The sequence below is a fragment of the Xiphias gladius genome, chromosome 11, assembly GCF_016859285.1.
Source record: "Xiphias gladius isolate SHS-SW01 ecotype Sanya breed wild chromosome 11, ASM1685928v1, whole genome shotgun sequence".
NCBI classification, from domain to species: domain Eukaryota; kingdom Metazoa; phylum Chordata; class Actinopteri; order Istiophoriformes; family Xiphiidae; genus Xiphias; species Xiphias gladius.
The window spans coordinates 3,940,088-3,963,105 of NC_053410.1; the positions used below are offsets into that span (position 1 = coordinate 3,940,088).

Below are 23,018 nucleotides of genomic sequence, written 5' to 3' on the forward strand. Positions count from 1 at the left end.
ACAAAAAAAAAAACACAGACGTTGTTCAAAATTTTATCATTTTAAAATGTGCAGGCTGAAAAATTACTCGAAAAGGAAGTAGTCTGGATCGTTTCAGTTTTACACCTGCTCAAACCAACCGTTTAAGCTAATTAAATACTGAGGGCCGCAACTATCGACTATTTTCATAATCCATTAATCTGCCAATTATTTTTTCTGTTTATCGATTCGTTTAGTCTGAAACTTCAAATTTAGGGGGGTGGGGGGGGATTTGCCCATCTAGACTTCCCAGAGCCCAAGGTGACGTCTTTAAATGTCTTGTTTTGTCCTGCCATTAATCTAAAACCCGAAGACGTTCAGTTTAAAACGATGTATGACAGAGAAAAGCAGCAAATCTTCTCGTTTGAGGAGCTTTTTTTTTTTCTCAGTTTTTGCTTAAACTAAAATACTGTGGGTCGCCAATTCTTCTTCTGTCGATCGATTAATCGATTTTCAGCTCTAAAAAAACCGTACTTAACGTCCACATCGGAGTACTGGTCATTTCGTGATTGCTAACTAATGATACGACTGTTGCTTTGAAGGCTGATCTGTTAAAGTCAGGCCGGTTTTTGTACTAGGACTGATATGATAAGCAGTGCCACACGGCGGCTACTTGTTGGGTCGTTTGTCGACTCAAGTTTTTTTAAAGGTGTCCGCTGTGCGATCGGAAAAATTTTGCGGGTGCGTGACACAACGCCGGTGAACTTTACCGTAGCCGAATGAATAAAACGCAAAAGTAATGCAGGAGATAATACCTATAGCTTTCGGCGCCGTATAGACGTTTTGAAAAAGCAGGGGTTTTTGACATCCAGCAGGAAAAGCACACGTGGATTGGGGCCCATCGTTGATGTTGTCAGTTACACCTGTGCTTTTCCTGCTAGGACACGTCAAAATGTCTGTGCTGAAAAAAAAAAAATGAAAAAAAAAGGGTTTTGTTTGATTATAGAGGCGTTCTCGTTTAATCTTTATTCAAGCTTGGTGACGAAACGGCTCGAGTTCCACACCGTGGAGTTTTTCGCCCTGAGCAGAGGCCGCTCGGCCATTTTTAACACACGTTGCAACTATGCAAAAAGGTCGGTTTACGGTTGATAAGCACCGGTTTTGATTCCTCTGTAAATGGGAAAGACATCAGATTACTTCAACTGAATTACAGAGTGACGGGTCAACTGATGAGGAGATTCATGTTTTGGTTTCAGGTTTTTTTCCTCCTTCTTCTTCTTCCTCTCTATATGCACTATGTATCCCTGTGATTTGTAACATCACTAACAGCAATAAAAATGTCAGCTTTGATTTTTGTACCCAATAAACATTAGAATGGAGACCATTCGCTGCTGGACTGTCAAAGTTTAATGCCATTTCTCCGTCATTGCAGTATTTCTACACGTTTTCTTGGGGACCCCCCTGGTGGCCTGTGTGTGACACAGCAGGACTGGATGTAAAACACCTGTTTCATTAAGACTGCTGTAGATGTGAATCTTTATGAATAAGTCTTGTACGTTTTTTAAAAAAAAACAAAAAAACCCCCATATCTCAGAAATAGATCTAATTTTGTTAAAGATGCCGTGAACTGGGGATAAATTCAGTTTATATATTAAACGCCACTAGATGCTGACAGGAATGAATGTAAAATGTACAGGTAAGTGTGTATTAAGCGCTCGGGTCCTTCCATGTACCTACATTTTCAGCTGACTATGCTCGGTGTTTAATCAACGCACAGGGAACAAACGCGTTATTCAGGGTTTCTGCGGCGTTAAGAATTTCTTTAATGCCACATTAAATGCAACTTAACTTTTTAGTGGTCATATGGGTCAAAACCTTAAGTTTATACTTCATGTCTCTTGACAGCCTGACATTGCAGAAATCACATTACTGCCTACAGCAGGCAAGAAAACCTCTAAGACTTTTGTAAATTATTTAATACCTTTTAAGGCCTTTTTCTTTCCATGACCTGTGACCCTTCATCCTCTGAAAGACCGAGAGTCCTTGCGTTCTGGGATCAAACAGGTTTAGACTTCCAACGGTCACCTGACCATCAAAACCGTTGCCGACTTACCGGTTTTCACCTCACCTCACCCCACGTCCTCTCGGCCGAGGCCACGTGCACGAAAACACCGTCTCACACACTCACAGCTCAGGTCTGACACAGCCCTAAACTTTATTTTATTCATGTCATTTAAGTTACACGGTGGAATTAGAGACACAAAAAGAGGTTAGAAAGAAAACAGCAACCATTCCACATCAAATGGCAGAATGCGTCCACGGATCCGTCCTCGCCCGCCCTTAATGCACACTACTGACTGGACGCACAGCGGAAACAGACACGTTACCTGCTGTGAAGCCTGGACACTTCAGTTACTGGACTCTAGCGTATTCCTGCTACATGCTGGGAACGTGACTCCACTTTGCAACTGCAGCAGCTGCGTCTGAATTTTGACTTTAGACCGTAGAAGTTGTAGGAGCTCAGCCCTGGGTAGTGTGCAGTACGAGCCTTCAGACAGAGCCCCGGTGTTAGTAATACATTAGCAGAGGGCTGGCATAAAGGGAGCATGGTTTCTGTATGTGTCTCAATATGTAGCCCTTGCTAAGCCTTGATTGAGGAAAAAAAAAAAAAACCAACAATAAATGAGACCGCACTTTGTAAAAGTCGTCCGTCTGTCCTACAAGGTCCTTAACCGTTGCAAAAAATGTAACCGCTCATAGGGAAAGTTCATTGGAGGATGCCCCATCGACCGCAGTTTACTAATCCAGTGAAAACCTCACCAAGAGAGAGTGTGTGTGTGTGTGTGTGTGTGTCTTATTGCAGCTCCAGGTTTTATGTAAGACTTTCACAGATCTCTGAGATCAGTTAGGATTTAGTCGTTTGTCTGCAGAGGAATTGCTTAATTCTACCTTTACTGTTCCTTCCCAAGTCACGTACTAACACGTTTATCTAACCACGGACTTTACCTGGTGACCTCTCAACAGCCGGTTAGAAATTAGATGCGGAAAAGAAGCAAAATTTCCCTAGATGTGAAAAAAAAAAAAAAAAAAAAAGTGAAATTGAACATTTAAGCCTTTTTTTTTTTTTTTTTGCAGAAGTCAGAAATTATTTTTGCAAGAGTTAACATAAATTATACTTTTTACTGGTTTGTTCATTTCTACTTTACACCACTGGAGAAAAGGAGTAGCACCTACTGGCCCTTAACTTAATCAGGAGAGTTAAACAACAACAACAGCTGAGGGGAATTCTTGCAGGCGCACCGAGGGTCTCCGACAGCAGGATGGGATGCCCGCTCCGTGCCTATATTGTCCTATTACTGCAGTTTTTTGTTTTTTTTTTTACTTTTTTATCTAAGTTTGTTCCCACTGTAAAAGTTCCTGTGTAACCCCTTCGGTCAACCGAGCTGCCGCAGGCTCAGGCGGATTGTTTACAGAATCATCCGAACATTTAAAATGGCATTTCACTCATTAATACCCAAACACTCCACCACTTCCAAGCCCTGACGCGCAATTTTTAGTGTCAACACATTTGGCAAATCGTCGTTATCTTCGTCGTCATCATAAAAATAACAAGACATGAACATTAAAAACAGACAAGTTCAGTTCACATCAAAGTAGAATACAGATATTATATCTTTACCCACCAAAAAGTTTGTTACGACTAGCTAGAAAAAAAGAAAGAAAACATCACCATGTTATACATGTGTGTATCTCTGTCTGTGTGTGTTTGTGTGTGTGTGTGTGTGTGCGCGCCTCCGCTCACCGGGAAATGTTGAAGGATTAGTGTGTTTGTAGTTTTATATCTGCTCAGGATGTCTGTCTGTCTGCACGCGTGTGTGTGTGTGTGTGTGTGTGTGTGTGTGTGTGTGTGTGTGTGTGTGTGTGTGTGTGTGTGTGTGTGTGTGTAAACTTATATTAACAAGCAACATGTCTTTCATTATCAACACAGGAATCCTCACCTGCCCAGCGAAAAAAAAAAGAAAAGAAATAATAATAATAATAATAATAATAATAATAATAATAATAATGATAACCCCACATCACATCAGAACCATTTGCATTCCCAAAGTAAGCATCCAAATCCATCACCACATAGAAGCTGTCAGCCGGCCACTAAAAATCTCAAAGCTTTCATCAAAGAGAAAAAGAAAAACAAAAAAAACAAAAAAGAGAATATTTTAGTGTCAACTATATATATATTTATATTTTTGTTCTTTTATACCAACCAAACATATGGTATATTATGTGTTGCTATGGTTATGGTCCCTGGCAACATCATGAAAAAAGTACAATGATTAAAATAAAGACACTGATCCCCCAACTTCATCCAGCTAGTGTGTATCTGTGTGTATCTGTGTGCATCTGTGTGCATCTGTGTGCATCTGTGTGCATCTGTGTGCATCTGTGTGCATCTGCGTGTTCACGTTTCTGCTCATATTTGTCTAATTTCAGTGTTTTGTTTTTTTTGTCGTCATCTTTGTGCAATGAATTGTGTGTGTGTGTGTGTGTGTTTTACGTGTTCTTTTGGCGTTTTAGTGTACAGTATTTGTTCTGTATTTAGAGTGGACTTGTTTAAATGCTACACGTTTAGTGTGTCGCGTGCGTCGGCGCTTCTGCGTACGCGTCGACGCCGACGGGTTTCTGTTGTCAGGATAGCACGTTGAGGCATTGTAGGCATAGTTTAGTGTGTTTAGTTTGTTTGTCTTTACTGTATGCTGTTAGTGTGTATTTGATGTAGTGTGAGCGCTGACGCTCTACTGGCAGACAGCACGGCAGGCCTCTGCTGTGTGCTCACGCGGTTTCTATGCATTAGCGCTGATGCTCTGTTTATACACGGCGTGGTAGGCGTTTCGCAGCAGGACGTAGGGGAAGCAGGACTCCAGCAGGTCCATGGTCAGGAAGGGAGACTCCTGCACGATCTGAAACACGGAAAAAAGAAAAGCACAGACAGACTGTTAGATAGTAGGAATACGTTCATACGGTCTTTCTCCTACTCTCGCTTCCAGATCCAGGCTGGTCCCTTCCCACGTGTGGTGAAAACGCTCTGACATGCTAAGCGACGTATAAAGTCTCCTTAGTCTGTTTTCTCCTCTCACCATGTCCAGCAGCAGGTAGACAGATTCTCTGTTACGTGTCGTCATCTTGTCCGTCTCCTGGCCGATCTTCAATAGGCTGGATGAGGCCAGCTACACACACACACACACACACACAGGAAAACATGTTAGAGAGTTGCAGGACTGCTAATTGTGTCTCACTAATTACGTTTCCATTAATTTTCTTGCCGCAGTTTGTGAGATTTGGGAAAAATAAATTGTAAATCAGACGTTTCCATCAGCTTCCTTTAATCAAATGTGTTTAAGAGGGCGTGACTTGAATACATAATTAACTGAGCAGCAGGACCTCTGATACATCTTAGCATTACACTGCTGCTTCCCAGCTAAGATGGTGTTTGTATTTGTTTTGGGGGGTTTTTTCTGCTGCCATGGTGATGGAGAGGGGGAGGAATGCAAAAAAAAAGGGCCACGGTCCAGAACCAAGCCGGGGATGCAGCGACTACGACCGACTCCTCCGCTGCTTTCAGGAAAATGACAGCGCCGAAAGTAAAGTCGCTAAACGTCTCACCTGAGGAGGCACGTCACGGTGAGTGGCGGCGTGACATGAATGTTTGGTCGACAACAGAATACAAAGAGGCAGGTAGTTTCCTATCAAACAGACTTCTCTTTCTCATAATGCCAGACAGCAAGATGACAAAGTGACGTCCTGCAGTGGTGCCAGGAAAACAAGCACAAATGAAATAATATCTATTCGTCTTACGGCCAGGAACTCTTTCAGGCGGTCCTCTATGCTTCCCTTGTGGATGGTGAAGAGAGCAGCAGCGATCTGGTTGATGGCTTTGGCCAGGCAGTGGATGTTGTTACAGTGGCCTGTAGGGGGCAGCAGACACACACTGTTACTGGGAGAATAAGAAGACATCCCGCGGGTTTGAAAACTCAATTAATTCTGGGTTAATTTCTGACACGTGTGGCTCTTCAGGACTTCCGCAGCAGAGAGGCCCTCCGCCGTACAGAGGTGAGACTCGCACTCCGGGGGGGGGGGTATGGATTCCATTTTTATATTTCATGCAGATGACAGCCATTATGTGTGTATGTGAGATGCATCGAAAGTATGTGAATATAAAACGTGCATGTAATTGTAAGTTCGCATAAAATGGTTAGCGTGACTGCACCGCCATGGTGTACAGAGATGTGCTTCCCGAAAACCAATTGCTGGCCAATATTCAGTCTGCATACTAACAATGGTGGAGCCCATTACAACCCATTATCCTTTTCAAATGTCCCTTATTGTGCCTTTCATTTCAAGGTTGTTAGGAGGCAGAGTCCTGATAATTCATCCTTGAATGACAAAACTCTTTGATACCTTATCAAAAGCCCCATTTAACTACAACAGTGTGTGTCTATTACACTAGAAATCAGGTCTGTCTAGTTGAATAAATCTTTCTTACTGATAAACATGCAACAAATAAGGTTAAAAAGGTCGAAATCAGTAAAAAAAAAAGGCCTATAATAAAATGTATCGGTATTTTCAAAATTTAAAAAAAAGCAGACATAATCAAGATGATATGGCTCGTGTGCACACAAATGAATCAATCTGAGGGCATGAGGTCCATCTCATTTGCATGCAGAACAGTCTCGTGGCGTTGATGCAGTTAATTATGTTCTCTGCAACCACTAATACTTTCTCCTGCACTGCTCTCAGGCTCTCCACAACAATTAGACAATTGATTAGTCAAAGGAAGGAATATTAAACAGCAACTATTGTGATAATCATAAACCCGTTTGAGTCTTTTTTTTCCCCAAACAAAAATGCCAAATGCTCTCCGGCTCCCGCTTCTTAAAGGTGAGAATCTGCTGCTTTTCTGAGGCTTACATTATAGTAAATTGAGCATCACTGCGTTTTGGACTGTAGGTCAGTCAAAACAAGACAAGACGAGTCCTCAGTTGCAGCCCTAGTACCTGCTTTTTTCTTACTTCGACAGACTGAGGGACTGATCTGGTGCAAACGGTAGTCAGCAGCTCTGCTGTGTTTTCCCTAGCCCCCCCCCCCCCCAGAAAACCGCTGAATAACGGCATGGTGTCCTACCTTCGATGGCAGGGCTGTACTGGGACATCACGTTGCTGGCCAGCGTTGGCAATGAAACGGCCACAAACACCATTAGCAGGCAGGCGATCTTATACTCCTCCTCTGGACTGATGTTCTCTGCACAGACACATAAAGCAGGTAATCAAGACACAGGATATGTGGAAGACAGATTCAGTTTTCATTTTGTGTGTGTGTGTGTGTGTGTGTGTGTGTGTGTGTGTGTGTGTGTGTGTGTGTGTGTGTGTGTGTGTGTGTGTGTCTCACCACTTTTTTGTGAGGACAGAGCCACCACCAGAGCTGGGTCGATCTCGCAGGGTAAACCTGCTGCTGATGACAGCTCGTAGACGTTCATGGCCACCTGGGAACAGACGAAATATTCCGAACATCTGAACACAGCCAACAGGTTAAGAGGTTCTCTTATTTTTACACGTCTGCGAGTGTGTTTCACCTTCATGTCTGTCTCTCGGGGAATGTGGTCCTTGAAATCTTCTACCGAACTGACCAGGAAAGGAATATGACAGGATAACACCTGGAGAAAGCGAGACAAAGGAACAATCCAGTAACCGAGTGATGCGGCATCGGCACGAAATCTTTTCTTTTTAAATCCTTGAAATTTTCTTTCTAACTCCATCCATTTATTGCACTTGAATTAACGTGTGTGTGTGTGTGTCTTACATCTCTCAGAGCCTCTTGAGCAAGGGAGCGGAAGGACAAAATTACTCCAATGATGGTCATTCTCTTCAAAACACTGTCCACAGCTACAAACACACAGAAAAACAAACGCTGGTCAGAGATATGTCCTCCTAGCACACTGATCGGTAAATGAGTGACAATAAATATCAGACCAATCAATCTTCAATCAGGTCATTCACAACTCAGGATAAGGCTGCTTTACGTAAGAGTGTTATTTTTCAGCTTTCGCTGTTCTGGGTTCTGCTGAGTTTTTGTATTGACTTTTAATTGCCTTTCAGCCGCTATTAACAGTATTACAAGTTTACGACAAACAAACCTTTAACAGTACAAGAAATAAAGACATGGCTTCTCAAATCAACAGCGAGAAGCTTTCCACACACAAGTCAAGACAGCAGACTGTCAGCAGAGCCAACAAAGGAGTGTGACTCTCTTCAGTGTGAGCATAGTTAAACATTGGTTGTCAAACACACAGCATATTTCCTGAAAAGATTTCCGTACCAGGCATGCAGAGGATATTTGGCAAGTTGCCACATTATCAGAATTTTGCATGGAAATGGTACATAGTGTGTGTGTGTGTGTGTGTGTGTGTGTGAGAGAGAGAGAGAGATTACAGGTGAGTTTCTTGAAGAGCGCGGCCATGTGGTCCGGTTTGTCAAAGCTCGTCCTCATCTGGGTCAACACCTCCATGTTCTCTACCACCAGTTTCTACACGGAGACAAACACACAAACAGTTAGTGTTGAATGATATTTTGACTTCACGTTTCTACAGCAGGATTATTCTTTTCATTCCTTCTCAGTTATTATTTTTAAAAACAGATTTGCAAAACTTAGCGTAAAGGCCAGTATTCCTTGTATATGAAAACAGGAGCAAACTGTTTCATACTCAAAGTTCAGAGTCTTTTAGACATATTCATTCAGTTCAAACTGATTTGCGCCTGCCTACCTTCAACTCTGCGACCTGTGACGAGATGTGCCACATCAGACTCTCACTGAGGAACTTCATACCGTACGGCCCCAACAGCTCCGACAGAGAACGCATCTCTGTGAAATGACACACACAAATAATTACAACACGTCAAAGTCTCTCAGTGTGGACAGCAGCAGAAGACCAACCTCGGTCACAAGAACACCACCGGATCATCTCTAAACTGACTCGGTACGGACATGTACTTGTTCGTTTGACTATGTGCTTATAACACTGTATGACTGCAAATGTGTTTTATTTTGGAACAGAACTGTCCACACAAATATTTTGTTCTGGGGTAAAAAAAGGAAACCAGCACCACAATGTTTTCACACGCCATCTCCATTTTGTTATTCCTCGGCAACATTAAGAATACACATCAGACAGTGGATGTAAAAGTGCAGGTCTGTACCAGAGATGTCGGAGTATTCCTCAGCGTTGAATGTCAGTTCGTTCTCGGTGGGCAGGTTGACGAAGGCCTTCATGGCAGGGAAGTAGGCGATGTGTCCGTTACTGACCTGACGGAGCAACGTCTCCAAGTACCTAAACACGAAAAGTACTTGTTGAGCATGGGTCACGTGTACTAGTCTGTCCTTCTAGTCTTCTACCTTTTCTGAATTTTAAAAAACACATTTATTTCAGAAATTAATCTGTTAATATGTTGTTAAACAGGCTTTTAACCCATCTGTGGGAGGTTTCTATGCAGAAAGCAAAATCCCATTGTCAGAGCACTAAGGTCAGCGATTGGCTCCTTAACACAATGATGCAGCAATTTAAATGGTTTTGGTTGTTGTGTTTGGTTTTGGTATCCCCCAAAATCAAAGAGAGAAATTAACAACACCCAAAGAACAAAGTCATGAACAAATCTATGAACAACAATCCTGCAGGTTCTGTGCTAAAAATAGCAAAGTCTGACATTTAGCTGATGGTGCTGCAACACACTTGCCTGCAGGGACAAAAAAAAAAAAACCCTGTAACTTTAAAAATTATTTGCTTCTGCACTAAAAATTTGACGTTTTATGAGTCATTATAATAAGAGAGTTTCTCACAAAAGATAATCTGTGAACACAGGCTCCCAGAAAGAGTTGTTCTACAGAGCCATTCTACAGAAGATTAGATTACACGTTATGTACTGGCAGAGCCTTTACAGATACAATCTGAATGCATAATTCCTTGTATGTTTTTATATAATGGTATTCATTTCCTGTAGCTGGAAAAATCTTCAACTCCTTTTATTTTTCTGGCATTTTATGATTCCTGGTCATAATGTTTTTGGAGCTACCTCTTGTTTGGTTGACTGCATATTCTCAAACCCGCAGGTTTAAAGTGAACATACCAGTTTGTATACAGGCTGGTGATGGTGGGTTCCCCGTGGCTGTCCAGGTGCTGCGTCTGCTGCAGGAGGACATTGTTGAAGACCCGGGTGATGTCGATGGTGACGTAGTTCTCTATGGACTGCAGCACCGTCATGTAGGCCCGGACGCTGGTCAGCAACTCGCTGGGCTTGGCAATCTCCTGAGTTGCCTGGTTGTACATGGTCATCCCAACTATGGACCTGGTGGCAGAGCAACAGTCGGAGATTCGAAAAAAAATACAATTAAAAAAAACAACCAAACAAAAACAAACAAAAAAAACAAACAAAAAAACCCCAGCAAAAGCGCATTTAAAACCCCAGGAACTCCTACAAATACACACAAACCAGCAAGAGCAGAGAACAGATGAAAATCTAACCAACAACCTGCAGAGGAAAAATTTAACAGATGCTCTTCTATCCATCACTCCCCTGACATTAGCAAGTGTGTTTTTCTTTTGCTTTCTTTTTCCTAATTTTTTCTTTAAGTGCTTATTTTCTTTCCAACAGGCTCATCCTCTGAAGATGTTAAAGCAGTGACGCTGACCTTTGCACTGCTCACCGACGGCTGCCTGTAATGGTAATAGTCTACGAACTGATGCCTTCGCTATTCATTGGTGGCTAACTTTCTAAATTTCTTGAATTAACTTAAAAGTTATTCACTCGTGCGCGGGCGTGCGTGCGTTTACTTGGTGAATCGGATCTCCAGGTGCGAGGTGAGGTACTCTCTTGGCGTGAAAGTGTGCTCCCAGACCACCAGGTTGGGAACGTAGTTGATGGAGAAGCAGAGTTCAGACAGCGCTGTGTGGAGTTTATCCAAGCTGGAAGAAAAAAAACAAAAACAACAAGGTCAGAAGAGGCATGGCATGATATGATGAAACTCTCAACGATGTGTATTGGGGAAAGTGGGTCTTAACAGCAACAGGATACAGTAGAGAAATGTAAGTTAAACACGTGGGACCGTCAGGACAACATGGTAGAATGTGAAAAACAACGACAGCGTGACTCGGTATGTTCAAATGCTACATCAACAACGTGAGCTGTTCAGACGAGCATAAACAGCTGTTACCATTACTACTGCATGAACAAAGATGCAACTTCAATGGTGTTAATGGGAATTCAAACCAACAATAAAAACAAGGTGTGTAATCTATTATTAATAACTAGGACAAAATCGACAGTAATGACTTATTAATAGAAGCTTAGAGAGATTTAAAAAAAAAAAAAAAAAAGAAAGCAAGTCTTGAACAAAAAGGGACTTTAAAGTTTTCGTCTTTGGTTACTAACTTGGTGACCAGTAGTCTGTTCTTCCTCATGCTCTCCACTCCTGGTTTCTCCCTCTCCGGCTCGCCTTTCTTCCCCGTCGCCTTCTTGCTCTTCTTGTTCACGGCCTGGCTGATGGTTTTCGCACAGTGCTTGGGGAGCAGCTAGAGACCGACGAGAAGAAGACGAGAGACGGGTGGGAAGAGAAAGAAACAGAAAACAAAAAAAGAAAGACGAGAGATTGAGGGAAGTACAGACCGACGAGAAAGACCGATTAGTGATGGCCTGGCTGATGGTCTTGGCACAGCAGCTTTATTTGAAATGTAAGAAGTGAGGCCAGCGGACAGATGAAGATAAATTTAAGAAGCTTTTAACAACAAGCGTCAACAAAGGACTCACAACATTAATGTGACAGCATGTAATATCATGCAATGGCTATAAAGGTCCTTTTTTTTCTAGCTTGCTGCTGTGTCAAATGTTGAGACATCAGAGAATTTGTCTGTAGGACTTTTATTTTAAAAGTCTATGTTGAGAAAACTTTAGGACTCTTATCTGTGACTGTTGCAAAGAAAAAAAAAAAAGTGACTTGTTATTGGCCAAACAGACTTTAATTTTGGGTGAATTTGTATTTAGTTCCCAAAGCACCAAGACAAACAGAAACTCTCCCAGACTGTGCTCATGAAGTGTTCGTTGTTAAAAGGAAATAGTGCAACATTTTGGGAAACACACTTATTCGGTTTCTGGCAGAGAGTTGGATGAGAAGATCGATACCACTCTACTTTCTGATCAATACCACTCTCGGACTAGGTCTTGACTGGGACCAGTAACTTGCTGGAGACTCCGCTGGTTGCCTGGCAACTGGTCGGCCCAAAAAAAAAAAAAAAGTCCAGCACATAACCCAGTGAAAGCAGTGAATTTTTACACAACGGTCTTTGCACAGATTAAACAAACAAGATATAAAGTGTTAATTAGTGAGCTTCAGAGGTGCCGAGCCAGGCTAGCCGTTTACAGTCTTGATGCTAAGCTATGCTAACAGGCAGCTGGCTGTTGCCTTGCATTCGCCGCACAGAAACGAGAGCGGTATTGATCTTCTCCTCTATCGCTCAGCAAGAAAGCAAATTAGTCTATTTCCCAAAATATCACTGTTCCTTTGTGTGTGTGTGTGTGTGTGCGTGCGTGTGTGCTCCTACCTGGTCGCTGAGTGTACACTGTTCAGTGCAGATGTCGGTGATAAGGTTTCTGGCCTGTTTGGCCATCTCATCCAGAAACATGTTACACAGCGACAGGCTTCGATCCCCTATGTGGTGACGCTGTGGAGGAACAAAATCAGAAACATACACAGAGACATAAGTAGAGGATGAATATCACCGTCATCCTTATGTGTGTACATTTGTGTGAACAGTGTGTCTATGGTAACAATTACGTTGGATGTATAAGGGTGCGTGTGTCAGAATCCACAATTATGTCTGTGTGTGTTTATTTACCTCCTCAGGACAGAGCTCGTGTGTACAGGACATGAAGTGCGTGCAGAGCAGAGGGAAGCAGATGGAGTGCCGGCTCTGGGACGGAAGCTCCAAGCACTGCTGAAACATCTTTTCAAACGCACGGCTGTAGAAGCTGCGCACACACACACACACACACACACACACACACACACACACACACACACACAAACACACACACTTCTTATTTGGGTTTCTGCTTGCATGTACGGGTTATAGTGTGTATGTCAATGTACTGTATGTGCGTCTCACCAGAAAATAGACAGGTCTGATGTCTCCACCAGCATCTCCACCAGGGAATCCACCATCTTTGTGTGGAAGATGATGGTGTTCATCATTTTGCCAAGTTCCTTGTGATCGGCAATACCGAGACTGGCTTTAGAGACACTTGTGTAGGCCTGCAGACAGGAATAGATGGAGACGCAGGATTCAGTTACACCAACAACGGCTAAAACTTTTTTGACAAAATTCAACGCTCTTTCAACTTGAGATTTTGTACTACTTTGAGTTACGGTGCCGTAGCGTAATTTTCCCATGAAACAGAAAAATCCAAACTTCACTAGTCCTGGAAACCAGGTTGCACCAGCAGAACTTCGCCGGCATTTAGAAATGTGTTTCTAAAGAATTAAAGCACTAGATTTGTGCACACACGCACGCGCACACACACACACACACACAAACACACACACACCTGCAGTCTGAACCAGTCCAGTCTCATGCCTCTGAAGTCAAACACCTCTCCATCCTCCACTGGAACACAAAAGCACAACAGTTCACAACAATTCAACAATCCACTGTCACCTTTACTACTATCAGTGCAGCCACTATGTAGTACTACTGCAATTCTGCTATTGGTCCTAATATCACTACTACTCCTCCTTTAAGTTTTGACAGTACAAGAAGTGACGGTTTACCTTGCTTGACACTGAGAGAGGTCATAGTGTTGACAAATGAAGACATGATAATAGACTCATCCTCTGGACACACAGACAGGTTCTATTGGATAAAGACAGGATAGAAGGCTGGTTAGAAAGATGTGCCGTGTGGAAAAATGTCTATTCTCAAAGACAGTCTCACAGTTTCAGCTTTCAACCAATGCCAAAATTTTTTTTTTACGTCTACAGTGTCATGGTAGAAATTATCCAACAATCTAGCTCTTAAAACGTTTTTACTGACAGTGACAATGATGGTTATTGAGCCAAATACTGTTGGTGGGAAAAAAAGTAACCAGATTTAAAAAATGGCAGCAACTGCTGACCCTGCCGGAAAAAGTCTGCACGACTAGTTTGGTTTTCTTGCCAAAACAGCAGCAAACAAAAAGTTTTTAAAGATTCCAAAACAAAAATTAAGATGTAAAAGCAATAGAAAACTGTACTGAAGACAGTTGCTTTTTAATTTCAATTACATAATATATGTCACTGTCAGGCTTGTCTAAAAAAATCCTTATTTTTAGCCTTACTTTATGTTTCCATGAGAAATTTCCAGAAGGCGAAAAATAAAGTTGAATTTCATTTTATTTTTTCTTCTAAGTCCTGTATCCTGTGTTTAGTTTAAGTATGATTTTTTTTGGAAACTCTAGCAGTTCCAGAGATGTTGCTGGGTGCTGAATTATACTGTGCTGACTAATGAAACGTGAGTGTGAGTGAAGCGAGAGACTCTTCATTAATGTATGTGAGAGCTTAAGTTGTGTGTCCGTGTGTATTTAGAGCATTCATGTGTTCATACCTGCACCAGTTCATTCAGCACCACGGCATCAAAACCGGACAGGTACTGGACGTAATATCGCTGCATGACCGGACCGTACTTCCTGACGTGAGCTCTGAGCTCCTCCATGTAGAAGATCAACTCTGCTATGTGTCTGCAAAACACACACACACAAACACACACAAAGCTGAGACTAGAAAATACACAAAGGGTGTAGTGATTGCATTTATATAGGTGTGAACATGCACTTGCACTCTAAATGTGTGTGTTCAAGCAAGCGTGTGTGCGCGCCGTACTTGTCTATGAAGTCATCCGTGCTTTTCTTCTGGATGTTGTCTGCGTGTCGAAGCAGCCAGATGATCTCGTCACGGGCGAACGACAATGCCATGAACACAAATAGTGCCTAGTGGGACAGAGAGAGAGAGACAGAAAACAGAGAAATATGGAAGGACGTAGAGAGAGGAAGAGACGGATCTAAAGGGAGGAAAAAGATATGGCAAAAACTCCCACAAGATAAATAATTCTCAGATAAATTACTAAGAGCAGTTGGCAGCAACTGCGTCCTCACAGTCTCTGAACCGAACATGCAAAATGTCTACAGAGTCAGTCTGGCTTAGCAGTTATAGCCTGTTATGTATTGATGAAGGTTCCCGTCTGGCCAGAGAAATGTACTGTCTGTCCTAATAGGCTGCAAACCTTATGTAGCATTATTTAAGGCGGAATGGCAGCATTACATGTTGTATTAGGTTCCAACAGTCAACAAGGAGCGCTGAGTCATAACACAGGGCCACTGAAGTTTAAATTTGATGTTTTAAGGTGGTAACTTACCTGTATATTGTGTAGCCTCTTCTAAAGCATGCGTTAGCTGTCTTGATCTGTTGATTCTGTCTAACAGTGTTTTTATTGTATGTATTATATTAAGCATTAGATTATTTTACGTCTGTCAGTGATGAGTGTTGGTCAGTTATGACAGTGGGCTACTCTTCGGGAGCTGAACTGAGGAACTAAAACCTACCTAAGGTGGTATATTATGGTGTTTTAAGGTAGTTTGGTTTGATACATTACGTCACAATAATCTCAGCTTTTCAGCAGTAACAGTCCCCTTCTCTAGAGCTGACCTGAAACACTCGTTTTTTTTCTTATCTGATCATGTAAAGTTATTTTACATTGTTGTATTGTGATATTTAAGTCATAAACTCACTAATTAGATTTATTTAAGGTGGTATTTTACTACCTCACGTATTACTTATCCGGGTGTGTCATTTAGTACTGCTTATCCAGCTTCTTTGAAAAAGAATCCGGGTTATTTAACGTGTCATTTCACGGTTTAAGATGTTATTTTGCATTACCTTAGGACCTAGCAGTCCAGGCTGATCAGCTAAAACAGTAGCCAACTCCTTCAGAGCTGATCTGAGGAACTTGCGTCTCTCTCTGTGCATGGAGCCTCTGCAGAGTCAGGCAGACAGAGGAAGTGAGGGCACAGCATCAAAATGCACAAACACCATGATTAAACGGTCTTTTGACACTTTCAGGACAATCAAGAGACAAGAGGGCAAAAAAAAAAAAAACCGGCAGTGACGGCAGAAGAATGAGAAAGAAGATGAAAGGAGAAGATGGAATAAGTAATGAGGATAAAAGCAGAGATGAGACAGAGGGGGAAGATAAAGAGGGGAGGATAAAACAGAAGGAAAAAAAAAACTGAATGAGGGATAAAGGGAAGAAGGAGGTGATCTGTCTGTGTGAGACTCCCTGAGAGAGAGAGACACAAGAGGGTAGAAGCAAAGATAAAATGGTAGAGTAGACTAATAAAAATAGACCAATAAAACGGGAAATGTGGGCAGTGAAATAAAGTAATAAAATGTGAACTTTTTTGTGTGTAAGAGGAACAAAAAGTAAAGATGGGATGAAAACTCCATCTGGGACATGACGAATGGATTAGTAACAAGATTATGTACGTACGCGTGAGACAGGGCCTGTTCTTTGCACTCTCTGATGTCGTTGATGCGTTTGTTGTACCTGGAAGACACAAGAAGAAAGGATGCGTCAAAAGAGCATTTGTAATATACTGTATGTCTGTCTGTGATATGGATCTTTGATATCTGCAAATACGGTTTATTGTAGGGTAGTGAAAAAAGTTTTTTTCACTATGTACCAAAGCCCAAAGCGACGTCTTCAAATATATATATGAAACTAAGAAAACCTGCAAAATGCTGTAACCCATGGAAATTTGGCACTTTTGCTAAATGACAAAGCAACTATTAAAGTCGAAAGCTGATCGGCTCACTCAGACCAACACAAACCAGTGCTCAAACAAACTTTCAATCATTTGTAATGTGTCCACACATACAGTTACTCTCACCCTCTGATGTTCACAAACAGATCCTCTGCGGCCTTGTGGATGTGGAAGACTTCATCCCTGAACAGACAGAGGCAGGTGGAGCTTTGCAGAGCCAGCTTCCACAAAGACAGCGCTGCCGCATCGCTGTTCAGCACCGCATGGCACAGGATGAAACCAACTGGAGAGACGACAGGGAGGGACACGTGAGTAAGTGCGGACAGAGGCCACTTGATCAACTGTCGGCCGACTCGGATGAAAGATAAAAACTTTCTACATTACTCACAAACAATCCACTTCTCCATTGTGTCCAGTGACAGATATTCACACGGCATCTAAAGACAGAGACACAGGAGGCGAGTGAGAAACAGGCAGGAAGGATCAGATCATCGGCACCTGATGTTGCAGTTGCAGTTGCGTTTAAGCTTTTCCAGTTGAATTATTTGCATAGAGAAGCAGGGCTATGGCATCAAAGACAAGCATTATGCAATTACAGGTGAATGGATGAAAAATGTCCTGATAAACACACTTTGTCCTTAAGTCTTTACATTTCCTGAGGACTGAATATGGGAACAAAATGTCAAACATTTAAAATGCTATCTTAGATTATGGAGGGGAAAATCTGACTAAATTATTCATACAGAATTTCAACCATTTCAGCGCAGTTGTCATACTGACAGTGTCTGACTGCGCAGGATTGAGCATGGTGGAGGGGGCAGAGATGAGAGAGAGCAGCTGGGCGTTCCTCCATTGGTCGGCGGACAGATTCCTCCTCGGGTAGACCATCTGAAGACTGATCAACGCATCTGACAGGGACTGCAGGAGAGCGAGGAAAAGGAGGAGGGTGATGAAAGAGGTGCATCAGAAATCGACTTGAAAATTACTCACGTTAAAAGGGGAATAAAATAGCACGGTCTCATATTTGTGACAAATAAGCAAAATTAACCAGTTTGAACGTGTATGCAGATTTCTGCCCTCCACTGTGGAGCGCCATGCATCGCTATACTGCGTGAAAAACTGTTAAGTATATGTCCCTGTCACAGAACGTGATCCAAACTCATTTGCGTACAAAGTTATCAAAGCGACAACTGCAGTGTTAGAGGTCCGGTAGAACGGACGTTTTCACCGCATTACCTTTACATTGTTTTTAATTCAGTCGATATTGCAGCTCCCAGATGAAGAGCAGGAAACTGTTTCACCCTGACTGACTGAGCTAAATGCAGCACTTTAACCGCTGTCGCAACTATAGAGGTTATGTAAAACATTCATAAGGGCACAAAGACTTTAAAAAAAAAAAACCAACACTGAATATTAAAACTGCTAAATGAACACAAGCACAGTTCTCCTACCTTCCCATGTGGAACAAACTCCTCCATCATCTTCTTCAAAGGGTTTTCATAATCCACAATCATCTGGCCCAACCTGGGGTACTCCCGGTCACTGCAACACACACAGTTCAGTAGAGAGACCACAGTCATCGCTTGACTTCTGAAGTGTCAACACGTGTCAGCGATTCCTTCGTTAAGTCTGTATGTTTGTTGTAATTAAAGGAGAATACACGAAGCCACACTTGTTATTGTTTGTGAGTGTGTTTGCGGGCACACTGAGGAAAAACGTCTGATTAGTCATGTCGCGCTGTCTGCGCGTTTCGGTCACCTGGCTCCGTGTGTCATCTCGTGGGCATAGTTGTACAGTCCTATGATGGCTTTCCTCTCCTCTATGCGCGACAGTATTATCATAAGAGTAGTGTAAGTCACCACCAGGTCCAGGTAGTTCCTGGTCAGGTCAAAGTTCACCGTCTGGCAGGAGACAAAAAGGGGAAATTCCTTTTTTTAAAAATATTTACCTTTGCAGCATCTCTCCAGCAGAGAGGAATCAAATGGTTGCAGAAGTTTAATTGGCATGACGCTGTCGTGGGTTAAATCTACATGTAACCTATATCAAGCACTGCAACGATTAGAACCACAAATGAATGCTAATAATTGGGTGAAGGGATAAGAGCTGAAAAGAAAAGGTCTTCGAGAAAGCAGCATGTCAAGGCCAGTAGAGGAGAAGAATATGGAACCTTTCCTTAAAGACTCGTGGTTAAAACAAAAGACGTAACTTAACACCAAGACTTCATTTGCCGTTTTGTTCTTTGTTGATTTTTTTTCGCAATTCTCAATAAAAGCAAAACCATGTCAGTGTCTTAATCTTGACAAACCTCTTTAGGCATTCTTAAAGAAGAGCAGCAAAATGATTAAAACAAAAAACTGCAACAGATATAAACTCTGTACACCTACACTATTTAATGTAATCCAGTTCAACAGATATGCCACACATTTTATATTATAATCGATTATAATGATACATTTTTGTTGATACTGTTAGAGGTGTTGAACTGAACTCCATGTTTATTACTGAAGTCATGGTTAGTGGTGTTGTACTGCGCTGCATTATACTGAAATATGTTTCTAACATTATTTCCCTCCTCATGTCTGTGGGTCAATCATTAGAAACACCTCTCAATATAACGCTGTCCGGTTTAAAAGCCCTGCAAACAGCTACCTCAACCATGAAACATATGGTTAACATTGACAGTGTCAATCAAAACTGAACATTATTAGAGGTAGAATTTATGCCTGGGCTGTTGTGTTGGATTGCATTCGATTTTACAGATGTACATGATAATGTGGACACGTGATTGTTTCTGTCAATGTCTCGTTTGGGGGTCGCACTTACAATATCAAAGAAGACCTGGCAGGCGTCGATGGTGTTCAGCAGCTCACACACATGGTCCTGTTGATGAACAAGTCCACATAAGATGCCTTCATGGGAGTCACCAGCATCAATTCCTTCACAGTACACTTTGTGTGTGTGTGTGTGTGTTTTCCTACCTTGAATTCCATGACATCTACAAAGGTAAAATAGTAGAGAGCCAGGTTCTTCAGAATCTCTGACTTCTCCTTCTGCAGCTGAGCCAGCTGTTGCTGTAAAAACCACACGGCAGGATACACACAGTTACAGCGTGTGATAAACACTATCTGCTATCATTTAACGCATTTCTCTTTCTGTTCCTTTTGTTTTTGCAGGTTATTTTATCTCCTAAAAGATTAGGTTTAATTCAGTGATACTGGACCTAGCAAAACTGTAGCTTTTCTTTCATCCATAAAAACTGAGAGAAACACAGATAACTGGATGCAAAGACTGAGAAAAGACACGGCTCTAAAATCCCAAAATGTATATTAAGTTATTTTACTTTGCTGAAACATTCATGCATTTGAATAATTTTACTTTTACATTTTACTTTGGTGAAACATTTCTGTCATTTGAATAATTGCTGGAACATTTTACATAGAGGAGAGCTCACTCCCGAATATACCGTTCTCGTGGGATAATGTAGTGACACTGTTCAGTTATGTTTAATCAAGACTCATTTTTTTCTGTCTCAAAAGGCAGCTCGTGTTGGAAGTTCAATGTCCCAGCTGCAAAGAATGTATGAAAAAATTCAAACGTTTGACCAAAGTAGAATCTGCCTATCAAAGCGAAGCCAAACGGTCCACCCAATACTGTAGGTTAGAGTTTAAAGACAGAAGACAGTTGGGAAATTCAATCAAAGCACCAAAAGTCAAAACCTCTTTCCGTGCTTGTTGATATCTGGAAAGGTTTAGCTTGGGTTGATGTGTTTTCTTTCAAAACAGGAAGATAAGTTCAGCTGCAAAAACTGTCACATCAATCTTCTAACAAGCTACAATATATAAGCAAGTCGTGAAAAGCAAAGAGAAAGCTCTGCTAAAGCTGGTAAAAAAGCTGTTTCTTTTTACAGGAGAGAATACAGCTATAAATCAAACCAAGCTCCTAAGCGGTGTGCGTCTGAGGTCAGAACTGTAGCCTGAGCCCAAGGCCAGTCTACCAGGTAAAGTGGAAAAAGCAGAAGAGTTTGCAAGTGTAGAAGGAAGCGCGTGACACTGCTGCTGCACCAAGGCGTTGAAACCTCTGTTGCTCGTACCAGAGTCAAGCAAAAGAGGCTTCGTTTTTTGTTTGGTTTTTTTTTTTATCTTTGAAAACTTGTATAGGTGATTAGAGGATTTTCTGCCCTTTCTCCCTAATTTGCTGTTGCCAGTTCCCCTGTTCCCTGTAACTCCCCTGCTGCACTGCTAACCAGCCCCACAGACCCCTCAGAACCTACCTAAACCTTTCCAAAATACAGAAATACAACAGACACAACAGAGACAAATTAGTAACACCTTAAAAAACACACCCAGGTAGCAGCACAGCCAGCCAAGTAGTCAAACAGCCCAGCCACCTTGTTAGCCCAACGGCCAGCCGGCCAGCCCGCCAGCCAGCCAGCCCGCCAGCCAGCCAGCCCGCCAGCCTACTGGCAAACCCGGTAGTTAACCAGCCACTCAGTCACTCAAAGGATGAAGGAAAGAAAGTAAAAATACTGCCAGCAGCGAGGAGAGAGGGGAGAAGGCAGAGCAAAGCATAACACACTCCAAAATAGCTTTAAAAACAGGTACAAAACATTACACTATTGCAAAACTTAGGTACATGAACTAAAATACAACAGTTACAGAAACTTAGATACAAAAACTTACCAAAAAGCACAAGTCCGGAATAAGCCATGTTTAGCATGCAAAACACAAACAAACACAGAAACAAAGCAGAAAACAACGTAAGAGACAATTGTTGCACAGTTATACTGAATGAAGCAGTTAGCCACACACACACACACACACACACACACACACACACACACACACACACACACACACACACACACACACACACACACACACACACACACACACACACACAGCTGTTTGCTAAATGACAGTTTCACATAAACACATAGGCCAGAAGCTATGAGCTAAGCTAACAAGTAAAGCTGAAAGAAAACATTTGATGAGCAATGACTTGTTTTAGTTCACCCTGCGAACCTGGACACACACTCACATACACACACACGCATGCACACGCACTCAAAGCCACACTTAAAATTACAATCAGTCTTGTTAAAAGCATATATTTATACAAGAATAACTATTACGGGGATACCAAACAGTGGTTCACATGGCGAACTGGCTAAAAACTGTGCACAGACACAAAACTGAACTGAAAAAGCAAATGAATCTACACGTTCAAAAAGATTATCTGCCAGTGCACAAATTTCACGTTTTGCCCCACGGTGTTTCAGGGTGCCTGCTGTCAAATGGCAAAAAAAATGAACTGATTTCAATTTTGCTCAAACGAGAAAAGCTGCTTCTCTTCTATACAAATTAAATATTTCAGTTCATTAGACTAATTAAATGTTACGGCATCACTTAACTTGTGGTGGGTGTTTGGGATCATCTGTGACACTTAATTTATATGACAGATCACTTGACTGAATAATATTGGATATTGTGATTGATTAGTAGCTGCTGTTATTTTTACATTTTCCACTGTCAAATTATGCGACGCTAACTATTTTGATAGTCAATTAATCGTTTAAGGAATTTTTCAAGCAAAAGAGGTCCAGAATTTGATGGTTTCATCTTCTCAAATGTGAGTACTTGTTGTCTTTGTTGGTCTTACATTGGATTAAAACTGAATTTCTTAGGGTTTTGGACTGTTGGTCAGAAAGAAAAAAAACAAGATACATAATGATGTCACCTTGTGGTGTAGGATACAGTGATTGACATTTTTTTTTACTATTTTCTGAAGTTTTATAGACTAAAAGATGAATCTATTAATCCAAAAAATAAGTCAGGAGATTAATCTACAATGATAATATTCATTAGTTGCAGCCCTAACTTGAATTACGATATTTCTGACATACAGTGAGTTTGACTATGGCTAAGTAATATAAATAGTAGTTGGCCATTTCACTGAGATAAAACTATTATTTACAACCGCGAACATCCTGACATATGAAGTGGCAGTTAATCAAGTATTTCTGATCCCCCCCCAAAAATCTGACTTTTCAACAACTATTGTGTAATTTGCAACCTTAAATGAATATTATGTAAATAGTGCAAAAGGTTTTTCTATACATTTTCTAGATCTGCTCAGCTAAACCTTTTAGACCTCTGAGCGTAGCTGAAGAAC

General features: G+C 41.6%; 1 protein-coding gene across 1 annotated transcript in view; it reads right to left on the reverse strand.

Moving 5' to 3' along the window:
- Nucleotides 1–3,054: 3,054 nt before the first annotated feature.
- nckap1 (NCK-associated protein 1) overlaps nucleotides 3,055–23,018 on the reverse strand; it is a 33,819-nt gene continuing 13,855 nt past the window's right edge. Inside the window, exons 3-31 of the mRNA XM_040138846.1 lie at nucleotides 19,826–19,912; nucleotides 19,671–19,727; nucleotides 18,606–18,748; nucleotides 18,299–18,389; nucleotides 17,628–17,765; nucleotides 17,236–17,284; nucleotides 16,974–17,130; nucleotides 16,574–16,630; nucleotides 15,964–16,060; nucleotides 14,911–15,017; nucleotides 14,636–14,768; nucleotides 13,825–13,906; nucleotides 13,602–13,660; nucleotides 13,163–13,308; nucleotides 12,893–13,025; nucleotides 12,599–12,718; nucleotides 11,433–11,572; nucleotides 10,835–10,966; nucleotides 10,131–10,349; nucleotides 9,207–9,337; nucleotides 8,774–8,871; nucleotides 8,442–8,535; nucleotides 7,813–7,895; nucleotides 7,586–7,666; nucleotides 7,402–7,495; nucleotides 7,138–7,254; nucleotides 5,812–5,921; nucleotides 5,094–5,183; nucleotides 3,055–4,916 (exon numbers count right to left, since the gene is read on the reverse strand). Coding sequence (XP_039994780.1) covers nucleotides 4,800–4,916; nucleotides 5,094–5,183; nucleotides 5,812–5,921; nucleotides 7,138–7,254; nucleotides 7,402–7,495; nucleotides 7,586–7,666; nucleotides 7,813–7,895; nucleotides 8,442–8,535; nucleotides 8,774–8,871; nucleotides 9,207–9,337; nucleotides 10,131–10,349; nucleotides 10,835–10,966; nucleotides 11,433–11,572; nucleotides 12,599–12,718; nucleotides 12,893–13,025; nucleotides 13,163–13,308; nucleotides 13,602–13,660; nucleotides 13,825–13,906; nucleotides 14,636–14,768; nucleotides 14,911–15,017; nucleotides 15,964–16,060; nucleotides 16,574–16,630; nucleotides 16,974–17,130; nucleotides 17,236–17,284; nucleotides 17,628–17,765; nucleotides 18,299–18,389; nucleotides 18,606–18,748; nucleotides 19,671–19,727; nucleotides 19,826–19,912 — 3,162 coding nt within the window. The 3' untranslated portion in view covers nucleotides 3,055–4,799. The remainder of the gene's footprint in view (nucleotides 4,917–5,093; nucleotides 5,184–5,811; nucleotides 5,922–7,137; nucleotides 7,255–7,401; nucleotides 7,496–7,585; nucleotides 7,667–7,812; nucleotides 7,896–8,441; nucleotides 8,536–8,773; nucleotides 8,872–9,206; nucleotides 9,338–10,130; nucleotides 10,350–10,834; nucleotides 10,967–11,432; nucleotides 11,573–12,598; nucleotides 12,719–12,892; nucleotides 13,026–13,162; nucleotides 13,309–13,601; nucleotides 13,661–13,824; nucleotides 13,907–14,635; nucleotides 14,769–14,910; nucleotides 15,018–15,963; nucleotides 16,061–16,573; nucleotides 16,631–16,973; nucleotides 17,131–17,235; nucleotides 17,285–17,627; nucleotides 17,766–18,298; nucleotides 18,390–18,605; nucleotides 18,749–19,670; nucleotides 19,728–19,825; nucleotides 19,913–23,018) is intronic.